This window comes from Muntiacus reevesi, chromosome 3, assembly GCF_963930625.1.
Source record: "Muntiacus reevesi chromosome 3, mMunRee1.1, whole genome shotgun sequence".
Lineage (NCBI taxonomy): Eukaryota > Metazoa > Chordata > Mammalia > Artiodactyla > Cervidae > Muntiacus > Muntiacus reevesi.
The window spans coordinates 176,407,259-176,422,346 of record NC_089251.1 but is presented as its reverse complement, the minus strand read 5'-3'; the positions used below and the strand labels follow the sequence as shown (position 1 = coordinate 176,422,346).

Sequence of the window (15,088 nt, the reverse complement as noted above, 5' to 3'; positions counted from 1 at the left end):
TGGGTGCCAAGCAGGTAACAGTGTTGGGCCACCATACCTATACTTTGGAGTTTAACTGAGCATACTTAAGTATACTCAACTGGAAAAGAGGCAAGAGGACAGCTCAGTTATACAGCCTTCTGAACAATCATGCACTTTTACTGGCAAAATCTTGAAGTGAACTGGTTACATATTAAAATGAATATTCATGACAGTCAAGCTAAATTCCAAATGTTACCTGGAGGTCTCTTAAATACTGTACTCTTTGAGTAGGAGCGTTTAGTATTGGCTAGTAAATAAATGCCAAAATAAAGTGACTAGCATGCAACAATTGCATAAATACCAAAGAGTTCATAAGTGAAAAAGTGAAGTCGCTCAGTTGTGTCTGACTCTTAGCAACCCCATGGACCGCAGCCTACCAGGCTCCTCCATCCATGGGATTTTCCAGGCGAGAGTACTGGAGTGGGGTGCCATTGCCTTCTCCATATACAAAGGGTAAATCAGGACATTTGAGCCTATGAAATAAGAAATCAGAATCTCAAATCAGACTCAATATATAGATCATACTGAGTTGCTTAAAAAGAGAATTATTTTATCATTTCATTCAGTCCTGGTCTTCTAATGTATTTAAACTAACCAGTAACCTTAAGAAACTCAGAATAAATAAAAGATAAAGAGGCCCAAAGTTGGTACTTCATGTACATATTTCCCACATCAAGTTTCTAATGGAAATTAGCCCTTGAAATACACACCGACAGATACACATGAATAACACCAGCTTCTATATCAGATATTTACAGCTTTCACATAGCATAATTAATTTGTCCTCTAAAAATGCTGGGAGTCAGAGTACAGATTTAAGAAATTAATATAAAATAATTCCTGATTTTTTAAAGTAAGATGTCCTGAACCTAGGAGGTGCGTGACTAAAGATAAATTCTGAAAACAAGCAGTGTATTGAAGGAGAGAGAATTGAAGTTGTAAAGTAAATTATATGGAACCATTCTGTGGGATATGGAGACAAAATACTGGGCTTGTTGGAAACACACGGATCCATAGATTATGCTTAATCAGACAGCTAATGTGCCCTTGATAGGCATCTTATTTCAGCTTGTTGTCTCTAATTGTAGGTGATACATCTCTAGTCACATGTGTCCTTTCTAAATAGTAATTAAACTTTTACTTCTCCACTCAAAAGAGAATGATTTGACACCATTAAAAATCAATTTTTACTCTTCTCAGTTTTAATCTCCTTTTGGTGTCAATGATACTTTAGATAATAAAATCAGGATTTCTTTTTAAAGGTGAGAAGCAATTTGTTGAAACATGGGATTTAGGGAATAAAAAATCTTCTGTAAGGTAGTTTTAATAACAAGACATACCAGACTTCAAAGACTCAATAACAGAATAAAAATCATAGCTTGCAATTATATTGTAAATCACATCATAAAACTTCCAGAGAACTATTTTATGAATAACTCACTATCAATCATGAATTACATCAGAGATTTTTGGCATCTTCACTGTAGATTATTTGGAAAGGTCAAAGAGAAAGCACTATGCCAAATGGATATTGACAGTCAACCCAGATTAGAAGTTCCCAGATGTGGCTTTGCATTCAAGTCACATGTTGTCCTTTTATAAAAACTGTTAACAGGGTCTATCCCAGAGATACTCACAAAGTGGCTCTAAAGTGAGGTCTCAGATTCTGTGAATTGATTTTTATTTTATTTTTTTAGAAATTAACCATATTACGTGTATAATATATGCAGCTAGATTCCAGAACCATTAGCTAGAAGATCCCAATAAATGTGCAGGAGGAGCTGAGTATATAAATCTCAACACCTTTTGGTAGCAATGAAGCTTATGGAGAACCAGAGGACGTGGACTTTCTTAGCTCTACACATGGACCGGTAAAGTGAAGCTCTTACTTTCTCCAACACTAGTTTCAAGACCACAAATGATTCCTAGACAGACAGTGAGGAATTGGGAACTCTCAGTTGTGAGAGAGTATGTGGAACACAGGATCTTTAGCTGCAGCATGTGGAATCTATTTTTTTGTTGTTGGGGCATGCAGGATCTTTAGTTGTGACATGCAAACACTTAGTTGAGGCATGTGGGATCTAGTTCCCTGACCAGGGGTTGGACCCAGGCCCCTGGCATTGGGAGGACAGTCTTAGCACCTGGATCACCAGGGGAGTTTCAAGAATGCACCATTATTGAAAAAAAACTACTCACTTCAGTTTTGACTATTGCCACCATGATTCAACAAGGTTGAATTTAAATAAAATCCACCCTAGTAATATCACAACTAGGTTAAAGACCAGGGGAAAGACATAGATAGCTGACATTCTGGAGCCTTACTTTCTTGGATTGCAAATCAAAAGCAATTGCATTCATTTGAGTGAATCTGGATTTGTGGTTCCAGGTAATTACATCACAATACTACACCATGTGCTTCATTTGTCAGGCTGGGACCTGTGGTACAACAGCTACTGAAGCATATGAATCAGAATTCACTTGGCATCTCAGCTGTCAATCAAAGGAGCCCTCACTGGCAATAGTGAGTACAACAGGCAGAATGAGCGCCCAGCACTGCACAAAACATCACAGGGTATTGAGAGAAGGGGAGGGGGAGTGTGGAAAAGACAAGAGAGATATCAAGAAAGGAGACAGTTGTATAGGCTCCACATCGCAAATTCCATCCTTAATGGCCATAAGAAATGACAGAATAACCTTTTCCTGAAGGTGAAAATTAGCATTATTTTTTGTCCACAGGAAAGAAAAAATTAGGAAAACTACAGGAATGGTGGCATCAATGTAGGAACATAAGCTTTTGTTTATTTCTTATCATACTAAGAGATACAGCTCTTGAACTGTGGCACCCTATTCTTAGCCATACAGACACAGAACCATTTCAAAGACACAGAAAACAGACTTTGCTGAGGTTCTTCACAAAATCCAGCTTAAGAATTTAGCAGCAAAAAGAAAAATGAACACATTTCTTAAGATGGATAATTGTGCTACATTTACCTTATTTAATATTTTGTGGGCAATCTGATGTGAAATTAAAATGTGATCTGGCTTTTAAATAATGGGTGAAGAAAAAAGTCTATCAGTCCTGTAATTTAGATCTCATTAGTGAGAAAGCAAGAGAAACATTAAAATCAACCTCCGGTAAGCCCAAGCTTCATTAGCATGTATAGCTCCTTCCACTGAAAATTTGTTCTCTGGTGTCAGGTGTTAAGTTATTAATGCCAAATTTCTACCCCAAAAGGGTGCTTGTAACAGATTTCAGTCAAGGCTGAATAACTGCTCAAAGACAAATTCTAATTTAGTGAGTGATGCTAATTAACTTCTTCAATAAAAAATAATTTTATTATTGCTTATGGGTCATAGACTACAGAGTATAGAGAGCATATGTGAATTTCGTGCAGTTGGCCTCTTAGACTTTTTGGATGTGCAATGTAGTTTTTAGCCACATGAAGCAAATATTTTTGACATATGTTCTTTTATTTTCTATTTATAAAAATGCCATATAAGTGAATTAATTGTGAAGGTCTGTTATGGGTTGAATCACATTTCCTCCACATTCCTGTGTTGAAGTCCTTAACCCCCGTGCACCTTAAAGTATAATGGTATTTGGAGATATGTTCTCTACAAGAGGTAATCAAGTGAAAGTGAAGCCACGAGGGAAGGCTAATTCAATAGGAATGTTGACATAAGAAGGGAAAATTTGGTCGCAGACATGTATGGAGAGAAGATGATGTGAAGATAAAGAGAATGAGACTTCGATCTTACAGCCCTCCAGAACAAATCAATCTTGTAGACACATTGATCCCATACTTTTAGTCTCCGGAACTGTGAGACAATATATGTTTGCTATTTAAGTCCTTTAGTTGGTGGCACTTTGTCATTGGCAGCCGCAGAAAATGAATACAAGGTCTAAAATTCAAAGGTAAAATATATACAATTAACCAGACTCTTCAAATATCCATATATCAGGGGCACATAAACTTTCAACTTTCATCCTGATGTTCAATATTCTACAAATACAACTAATGCTTTATTATGGTGCCAAATTATTCTCTTACACACAACACTGCCCACCCTCCCTCCTTTATTCGGGCCCTTCAGTCCATCACTTGAGCACCTACATGGCAGAAGAGCTCATCAGGCCCCTGACTGTGCTTTTGTCTTTTTTCTTGATATAATGACTCAGTTTTAAAGTCCTGATGTATTTAGTGTTGATAAATACAGAAGAATCTTGGGACCCTCTGCCTGGCTTTCAGAGAATGAATGACAGTGGGGAATTACCTGAATTGTATCAGAGCAGTCTTTCAGATTCATAACTTCTTCAGACTCTTAGATCCCAGGGAGTTTGGCCTTCTTATTTTTGCATATGTGTTGCCCTGAAATGTGGGTTTATATGCCATATTGACAGATCATAGTGGTAAAGAAGGCAGAAGGCAACAAGCACACTTCACTTTCTTAAAGTCAATCACAAGGTACCACAAACTGAGACAAATAACTAGGCTAGCAGCCTCAACTGGTTACCTTGATACAAATTTCAACCAATGTTCTATTAAAATATCCTCCTGGTATGTTAGTTTTGTTTCCTTGTGCTGAGCATTCCTTGAAAGAGTAAAACGTCATGTTTAATATTTCTTCACATAATGAACTTGAGAGGATTTGCTCAAGATTAATCACTTGCATAATGAATTAGGTAACACAGAAGATCAAGGAAGTAATAAAAAATTAAGCATGTGAATTTTGTATTTATTTTAAAATAATCTTGTCTATTCAACAAAAAAGGTAATGATATCTGCTTTTTGCCAGGTACTCAACCATCAACGGTGAGCAAACAGTCAAGGTATGCCCTTATTTGAGCCTACATTCTTTGAGGAAAACAGGCAATAACCAAATAAATATTCAAAATGTATAAAATTTATAAATTAATTTGGATTGTGCTATTGATGATTTTTATATTTCTCCCAACAATCTTGATTCCAGCCTGTGCTTCATCCAGCCTGGTATTGTGCATGATGTACTCTGCATATAGGTTAAATAAGCAGGCTGACAAAATATAACATTGACATACTCATTTCCCAATTTGGAACCAGTCCATTGTCCCATGTCTAGTTCTAACTGTTGCTTCCTGACCTGCATACAGATTTCTCAGGAGGCAGGTCAGGTGACCTGGCATTCCCATCTCTTGAAGAATTTTCCACAGTTTATTGTGATCCACACACTCAAAAACTTTGGCATAGTCAACAAAGCAGAAGTAGATGTTTTTCTGGAACTCTCTTGCTTTTTCAATAATCCAATGGATGTTGGCAATTTGATCTCTGGTTCCTCTGCCTTTTCTAAATCCAGCTTGAACATCTGCAAATTTATGGTTCACGTACTGTTGAAGTCTGGCTTGGAGAATTTTGAGCATTACTTTGCTAGCATGTGAAATGAGTGCAATTGTGTGGTAGTTTGAACATTCTTTGGCACTGCTTTTCTTTGGGATTGGAATGAAAACTGACCCTTTCTATTCCTGTGGCCAGTGCTGAGTTTTCCAAATTTGCTAGCATATTGAGTGCAACACTTTAAGAGTATCATGTTTTAGACTTGAAATAGCTCAGCTGGTATTCCATCACCTCCACTAGCTTTGTTCATAGTGATGCTTCCTAAGGCTCACTTGACTTCAGACTCCAGGATGTCTGGCTTTAGGTGAGTGATCACACTCACACCACACAACCTCACACCACACACCATCACACCACACAACCTCAAATATGCAGATGACATCACCCTTATGGAAGAAAGCAAAAAGGAACTAAAGAGCCTCCTGTTGAAAGCGAAACAGGAGAGTGAAAAAGTTGGCTCAAAACTCAACATTCAAAAAACTAAGATCATGGCATCCGGTCCCATCACTTCATGGCAAATAGATGGGGAAACAAAGCAAACAGTGTCAGACTTTATTTTTCCGGGCTCCAAAATCACTGCAGATGGTGACAGCAGCCATAAAATTAAAAGACACTTGCTCCTTGGAAGAAAAGCGATGACAAACCTAGACAGCATATTAAAAAGCAGAGATATTACTTTGCCAACAAAGGTCCATCTAGTCAAAGCTGTGGGTTTACCAGTAGTCATGTATGGATGAAAGAATTGGACCATAAAGAAAGCTATGAAGAACTGATGCTTTTGAACTGTGGTGTTGGAGAAGACTCTTGGCTCAAACCATTCAATTATAAAGGAAATCAGTCCTGAATATTCATTGGAAGGACTGATGCTGAAGCTGAAGCTCCAATACTTTGGCTACCTGATGTGAAGAACTGACTCGCTGGAAAACACCTTGATGTTGGGAAAGACTAAAGGCAGGAGGAGAAGGGGACGACCGAGGATGAGATGGTTGGATGGCATCACCAACTCGACGGACATGAGTTTGAGCAAGCTCCTGGAGTTGATGATGGACAGGGAAGCCTGTATGACCATGGAGTCACAAAGAGTCAGACATGACTGAGGGACTGAACAGAACTGTGCTATAGAGGACATAAAAAGGGAGCTAAAATAGGGAACCACAGAGGAACTAGAATTTACATAAGACAATCAGGAAGGTCATTCCTGAAAAGGTGACATTATTTATTTTTTTTAATTGAAGTATAGTTGATTCACAATATTGTGTAAATTTTTGCTGCAGTTTGTAACTGTGATTCAGTTATAACATATACATACATTCTTTTTCATATCCTCTTCTGTTATGGTTTATCATACAATATCGAATATAGTTTCCTGTGCTGTACAGTAGGACCTTGTTATTTATCCACTCTAGATATACTAGCTTGCATCTGCTAACTCCAAACTCACTCTCCATCCCTCTGCTACTCCCCTGCCCTCTTGGCAACCACAAGTCTATTCTCTATACCTGTGTCTGTTTCTGTTTCATCGATAAGTTCATTTGTGTCATATTTTAGATTCCACATATAAGTAATATCACATGGTATTTGTCTTTCTCCTTCTGACTTACTTCACTTAGTACGATAACTCTACACGCCCATGCTCATGCTTAGTCATTTCAGTCCAATCCTATGGACTATAGCCCTCCAGGCTCTGTCCATGGGATTTCTCAGGCAAGAATAAAGGAGTGAGTTGCCGCTTCTTTCTCAAGGGGATCTTCTCGAAGCAGGGATCAAACCCACAGCTCCTGCACTGCAGGTGAATTCTTTACCCGTGAGCCACGGGGAGAAGCCCATGTAACTGGTCCATCCATACTGCTGCAAATGGCATTATTTCATTCCTTGTTATAGCTGAGTATATTCCAGTGTGTATATGTGCCACATCTGCTTTGTCCATTCATTTGTCAGTGGACATTTACATTGTTTCCATGTCTTGGCTATTGTGAATACGCTGCTATGAACATAGAGGTTCATATATCTTTTTGACTTATGCTTTTCTCTGGATGTATATGGCTCAGTGAGTAAAGAATCCAACTGCAGTGTAGGAGATACAGGAGACGTGAGTTCAATCTCTGGGTCAGGAAGATCCTCTGAAGGAAAAAATGGCAACCCACTCCAGCCAGTATTCTTGCCTGAAAAATCCCATGGACAGAAGAGCCTGGAGGGCTAAGTCCAGAGGGTTGCAAAGAGTCAGACACAACTGAGTGACTAAGCGCACACAGACACATGCCTAGGAGTAGGTTCCTGGATCGTCTGGCAACTATATTTTTAGATTTTTAGGAACCTCCATACAGTTTTCCATAGAGGCTATACCAATTTACATTCCTATCAACAATGTACAAGGGTTTCCTTGAGAAGATGGCATTAAAATCGAGAAATGAAGTAGAAAAACGATCGAGAGAAACATGCTGTATGGTGAGAAAGAAGGTTTATACTTTCAATTCAGTTCAGCTCAGTCGTATCCGACTCTGCGACCCCATGAACCACAGCACGCCAGGCCTCCCTGTCCATCACCAATTCCCGGAATTTACTCAAACTGATGTCCATCAAGTCAGTGATGCCATCTAACCATCTCATCCTCTGTTGTCCCCTTCTCCTCCTGCCCCCAATCCCTCCCAGCATCAGGGTCTTTTCCAATGAGTCAACTCTTCCCATGAGGTGGCTAAAGTATTGGAGTTTCAGCTTCAGCATCAGCCCTTCCAATGAACACCCAGGACTGATCTCCTTTAGGATGGACTGGTTGGATCTCCTTGCAGTCCAAGGGACTCTCAAGAGTCTTCTCCAACACCACAGTTCAAAAGCATCAATTCTTCAGTGCTCAGCTTTCTTCACAGTCCAACTCTCACATCCATACATGACCACTGGAAAAAGCATAGCCTTGACTAGATGAACCTTTGTTGGCAAAGTAATGTCTCTGCTTTTTAATATGCTGTCTAGGTTGGTCATAACTTTCCTTCCAAGGAGCAAGCATCTTTTAATTTTATGGCTGCAATCACCATCTGCAGTGAGTTTGGAGCTCCAAAAAATAAAGTCAGCCACTGTTTCCACTGTTTCCCCATCTATTTGCCATGAAGTGATGGAACCAGATGCCATGATCTTAATTTTCTGAATGTTGAGCTTTAAGCCAACTTTTTCACTCTCCCCCTTTCACTTTCATCAAGAGGCTTTTTAGTTCCTATTCATTTTCTACCATAAGGTGGTGTCATCTGCATATCTGAGGTTATTGATATTTCTTCCAGCAATCTTGATTCCAGCTGCTGCTTCCTACAGCCCAGCGTTTCTCATGATGTACTCTGCATAGAAGTTTAATAAGTAGGGTGACAATATACAGCCTTGACATACTCCTTTTCCTACTTGGAACCAGCCTGTTGTTCCATGTCCAGTTCTAACTGTTGCTTGCTGACCTGCATACAGGTTTCTCAAGAGGCAGGTCAGGTGGTCTGGTATTCCCATCTCTTTCAGAATTTTCCAGTTTATTGTGACCCACACAGTCAAAGTCTTTGGCATAGTCAATAAAGTAGAAATAGATGTTTTCCTGGAACTCTCTTGCTTTTTCGATGATCCAGTGGATGTTAGCAATTTGATCCCTGGTTCCTCTGCCTTTTCTAAAACCAGCTTGAACATCTGGAAGTTCTCGGTTCACGTATTGCTGAAGCCTGGCTTGGAGAATTTTGAGCATGACTGCAATTGTGTGGTAGTTTGAGCATTCTTTGGCATTGCCTTTCTTTGGGACTGGAATGAAAACTGTATATACATATAAAGTATGAAAGTATATATTTTAGGAACCGATAATGGAGTGAAAGGAATAAGGAAGAAGTGTGGCATGAGATAGATGGAAAAGACCATGCCTGGCCTCACTGATCCATTAAAGAATTTGTACAAGAATATAAAAGCAGTGAAATTTCAATGAATGATTTTTAAGTCTAGGAGTTACACGGACTTGTTTTCTAGTTTTTAAAAGGTGACTGTGGCTGCTATGAGAAAGAGGGAAGACCTTTTGAATAATGATGACTTGGAATAGTTAGCCGCGCAGACAGAGAAGTGGATTAATTCAAGATGTACTTTAGCAGTGGAACCAACAGAACTTGCACATTAATTGGATGAAAGGACTGAGGAAATGGAGAGATTCTAAAATGGCTCTAAGCTTCCGTGTGTGCATACGTGCTAAGTCACTTCAGTCGTGTCCAGCTCTTTGTGACCCTATGGACTGCAGCCCACCAGGCTCCTCAGTCCAGGGGATTTTCCAGGCAAGAGTACTGGAGTGGGTTGCCATTCCCTTCTCCAGGGGATCTTCCAGACCTAAAGACTGAACTCAAATCTCCTGCATTGCAGGCAGATTCTTTACCATCTGAGCCACCAAGGAAGCCACTGTGGACAAAGTGGTACACAATGAAACTGATTTGATTTATCTAATCAGTTCTCTAAGGAGTTACTTTTTACAAATTTATTCTTTGCACCTGTAGGTCTTTATTTCGGCTAGAATACAAAATGGCTGGAAAATGGAAAAAAAAAAATCATGACTGTTTTTCTTTCTGAGGTTAATTCCTCATGAGTGCCATTAATCATTTGATTGAAATACAAGGAAGTTCTATTGTGAAAAGGATTCTATTAGGTACTTTGAGCCATAGCAGGTGGTTTCTTTATAATTTTCTTCATTCAGGGTATTTGTATGGTTATTATTCATCTAGACCAGCGTTTCTTAAATATGAATGTACAGAGGAATCATCTGGGATTGTGAGATGATGCAGATAGTGATTCGGTAAATCTAGGTTAGAGCCTGAGATTCTGCATTTTTACAAGCTCCCTTCTAATAGTACCAATGCTGCTGACCCTTGGAACACACTTGAGTAACAAGAAGACCTGAGTCTCCCACTTTGGCAGGTGGATTCTTTACCACTGAGACACTTGGGTAGCCCCATATATCACAATTGATCAATACAATTCATAATGTGCAGGAGAAGGGAACAAAATAAGGTCCTCTTGCAAGTAGAAAGGGCTTCCCTGGTGGCTCAGAGGTTAAAGCGTCTGCCAGTAGAAACAGAAAGACAAGCCTTTTATCTCTATTGTTGATACTAATACCACAGACCTAATTCCTGAGCAGAGAGACTTGCTATGTTAAAAAATTCTACTAATTACAGAAAAAAAAATTAAATCTCTTTAGCCCTTTCTTGATTTCTCACTGAAGAACCTGTAGAAAGCCAAATGGTTATATTTACATAATAATCTCCCTTGGTTCTAAAACATTCCTATTTTCTTCTTATTTACAATGCTTATTGGCCTCTAGATAGAATGAAAAATTCCCCTTTGTGTTATCTTTTTCAAATGAAACTTCAGTTTTTTTACATGTGGATGCTGAAAACTGGGAATGATACACACAAGACTTGAAATTCCTGGAACACCAGGGAATTTAAATGGTTGAGAGTTCTGATACAATTACCAGTGTTACTGTCAGGGGTGGGCTTCCCTGATAGCTCAGTTAGTAAAGAATCCACCTGCAATGCAGGAGACCCCAGTTCAACTCCTGGGTTGGGAGGATCCGCTGGACGAGGAATAGGCTAGTCACTCCAGTATTCTTGGGCTTCCCTTCTGGCTCAACTGGTAAAGAATCCAGCTACAATATGGGAGATCTGGGTTTGATTCCTGGGTTGGGAAGATCCCCTGGAGAAGGAAAGGCTACCCACTCCAGACTTCTGGCTTAGAGAATTCCATGGACAGTCCATGGGGTTGAAAAGAGTCTGACTTTCACTTTCACAGTCAGGGGTATCAGAAGTTAGATAAGGTTGCAGAAATATAAATATTAAATACCTCCTCTCCCACTTGAGATGTAAGTAGTTTGGATGGCAAGTACAGAAGAGAGAAATTTGTAGCTATCAGTTCAGTTCAGTTCATTTCAGTTGCTCAGTCATGTCTAATTTTTGCGACCCCATGGACTGCAGCACAAGGGACTCTCAGGAGTCTTCTCCAACACCAAATCAACTTTTGAGTTGATTCAAAAGCATCAATTCTTCCACGCTCAGCTTTCTTTATAGTCCAGCTCTCACATCCATACATGACTACTGGAAAAACCATAGCTTTGACTAGATGGATCTTTGTTAGCAAAGTAATGTCTCTGCTTTGTAGCTATAAATATTGTAATACTGGGACCTGGAAAATCCCTGTGAATTTTGCTTCTTTCATTCTGTCTGCATTCGGGGCAAGTATATTTCATGATGTCCAAAACACAGTCATGACAGTCAATTAACCTGCTTAAGGAGGTTGAATCAAAAAGCCTTCTGTTTTCTTTAAAGTTACCCACACATCCTGAGAATCCATAAATATGGGGGGGGGGGGGGAAATGCACAGATATGCCATGTGGTCCTAAATAAACAGTCAGACATGTATCCTAATACAGTTCACAAAGAGAATTAAATACAAATAATACCCAAACTAAAACTGTCACATTTAAATTGGTGAAATTTCAAACAACCCTAGTCATCATGAGATTGCATTCAGTTACGTGGTGCTCTTATATGCAGTTAATTCATTCTGCAAGACCGTCTCAGTACAGTTTTATTTCAGGTCATCCATTCCACTGAGCATATTTAACTTCCATTCATTTAAGTGCTTCATTGGGAAAAACCGGCCTTATATTGTTTAAGCTAAAATTGCCTCCTCCATGTTTCATGGCCAAGGACATCATCACCCCCACCTTGTGCTGTGTTTAGAGGTTTTCAAGAGTTTTCAGGAAACTTATTCTGTATTTGCAACTGGGCTTAAGTGTTTGGAGGAATGTTCAGATTTCAAACTTTTGAAACATAACTGGTATCTAAATTTCTGCCTCTTAAATAATGCAAATCATCCACAGGCTCCTACTAAGAGAAATCAGTCCAGCAGCCAGAGACCCAACACCTGTCAAGTCCCATCTGGCACAGTTGACATTTCACGGTTTAATGAACACTTTCTATCTCTGTCCCAAATTACCTTCCTATTACACCTAGCAAATTACCAAATTACATCCTGATTACATTATCCCAAGTTACACATATCCTATTGATCACTTCCATTATCCCATAAATGCCTATAATTCTTGCTTATGCTCCTGCTTCCTTCATAAACTGTGTCCTCTAGAAGCCTTTTAAATGCATTTCTCAGCATTTCAGACTCTGGTCTCTCTTTGATTTATATACTCTTATCTCACTAACATATGTTTCCATCTATAACTGCCATCTACATGCTGGTAAATTTCAAATATATTGCCTGCAGCTCAGACCTCAATGCTCTATTGGAATTCTCAACTCATAGTCCCATAAGTATCACCTGAAGTCATCTCCACCATCTTCTACTCTTTGCTCCTGATCCACAAACCTGATCGTCCCAGTTGCTTTAGAGACCCATGAATTGTTCCACAAGTCACCCAGCCCCCTAAGCCAGGGAACTTTTCTTCCTTCTTTCCACTTCCCCTCCTGACAGCCACTATCTCAGTCATATAAGTCAAGCTCCTGAAGTTGTAGAATTGGTCCTCTGGTCTCCATTCCCATTGCTTTCCTTCAGATCCTCAACACTCTAGAAGTGAATTATACTAATAGACTCTAAAATAACCTCCCAGTCTGTCTCCTTTCCACACTGTAGCTAAAGTGATCTTTCTAAAACACAAATCTGATCGCGTGACTCTACTGCCTAAAATACTAAGGTGACTACCCATCACTTTCATATGAAGTCTCAAGTCTTCAGCCTGACCCTTGGGAATCTGCCCCCTGCACATGTCTCTCATCCTGATTTCCCATATGAGTGAACCCCACCCTCCAGTTAGGGGAGATACTAGTAATCCTCCTGAGGCACGACGCATGCTCCCTTCTCTGCCACTTATCCTGCTGCTCTTCCTCTTGGGGTTCATTTCCACTGCTCATCCATCTGATTAAACCTAGTCAGTCTTCCCTGGTCCCTCACAGTCTCTCCTAGGTCCTCCTCCTTTGTGTTCCCATCACACACACACGGGCTTTCCCTGGTAGCTCAGCTGGTAATGAATCCACCTGAAATCCAGGAGATCCCAGTTCAATTCCTGGAGAAGGGATAGGCTACCCACGCCAGTAATCTTGGGCTTCCCCGGTGGCTCAGACGGAAAAGGATCTGCATGCACTGCGGATACCTGGGTGGGGGAGATACCCTGGAGGAGGGCATGGCAACCCACGCCTGGATGCGGACAGAGGGGCCCGACAGGCTACAGTCCATGGGGCCGCAAAGAGTCGGACACAACCGAGATAACCACAGCACGGCACAACGTACACGCGCCTTTATTCCAGCTCCGACCTCTCCACTCAAAATTTTGGCTGCTCTGAGCACTCTCCCCAGTGTACTGTGAGCCGCTTGAGAACAAGAATGACATCTTATTGATCACTGTATTTCCAGAGCTTCACATCGTATCCATCATAATGTTAGCAATTAAACAGGTGATTGAATAAATGAATGAGTGAATGAATGACTGAACGAGTGTCTTTACTTGGTTCATTTGACTGCATGATGGTTCTTAGAGCTCTCACCAATTGAACAGCGTTTCTATGACTTGGGAGACTGTAGTGAAGATATTTTTTAATTGCGTTATCCCAAGGATAGAGGTGTTAAATTACTGCTTGAAATTAGTTTAAAAATAACATTTTTCTTTGCAGACAAATGCGGAAGTTGTTTTTAGCCATAATATAAAGATATTTCACCCAACACATTTCCTTTTTTTTGCATTAACTACCAGAAAAGTTAAAGACAAACTTCGTGTTCAATAGTAGTAATTAGACCATCTCAATTTGCTAATAATTTCTATCCCATTTCCGCTCATAGACTGTCAACTTCTACCTAAATTATTTTACTACACATGATTTATTCTCTAAATTCTTCTATTATAAATTATTTTAATATCTGTAAGTAGATAGAGAATGGTGGCAAAACCTAATCCTTTAAAATATGTTTCTTCCACCTAAGTCCCAGGTATTAAAGAGTCATATCAAATTAAAGAGAGGAGGGACAAATTAGGAGGATGGGATTAACAGAAAGTAGATAGGCAATAAGAATTTACTGTATAGCACAGGGTATTATATTCAGAAACATGTAATAACCTATAATGGAAAATAATCAGAAAAAAAAAAAAAAACTGAATCACTTTGTTGTACACCTGAAACTACCACAGTAATGTAAATCAACTATACTTCTTTTTTCTTTTAAAGGTCAAGATCAGCCTCTGTTTGAGCCACACAGACTCCTGGCAACCTACCAGAATCCCTGAGTTTCTTGGCTAGTCAGGTTCTGCAGCTATGCACGTCAATCCAAAAGTCCCACTCACATAAAACTGATTGAATATTATAGCCACCAGTACAATTTATCTGCAATAATAAAGTTCCACTCATGCTTGGAATGTGGTCACATTTTTATTAATTATAACCCATGGACCATAGCCATAAGTTTCACTTCATGCCATGTAGTATTTTAAATGTAAGCTGTTAATGCAACTGGATAAATTTAGCAGACAATAACAAATGTGATTCACAACCCGGCTCCACATGAAAATCTCCTGGGGATAGCTTTTGAAATACACCATATCCTCAGTTAAAACGTAGTTTCTGAAGCTGTAAGGTGGGACCTAGCATCGTTTTGTCCAAGTACCCCGAGTAATTCTACCATATATTGAGGCTTGAAAATCA

At 39.6% G+C, this 15,088-nt stretch overlaps 1 protein-coding gene across 5 annotated transcripts in view; it reads right to left on the bottom strand.

The window, feature by feature from the left end:
- EPM2A (EPM2A glucan phosphatase, laforin) overlaps window positions 1–15,088 on the bottom strand; it is a 102,959-nt gene that overhangs the window by 16,596 nt on the left and 71,275 nt on the right. For 2 of the 5 annotated variants that reach the window (XM_065931196.1, XM_065931195.1), the window contains exon 3: window positions 399–494. The exons of the other annotated variants lie outside the window; for them this stretch is intronic. In XM_065931196.1, coding sequence (XP_065787268.1) covers window positions 399–494 — 96 coding nt within the window. The remainder of the gene's footprint in view (window positions 1–398; window positions 495–15,088) is intronic. 5 annotated transcript variants of the gene reach the window in all.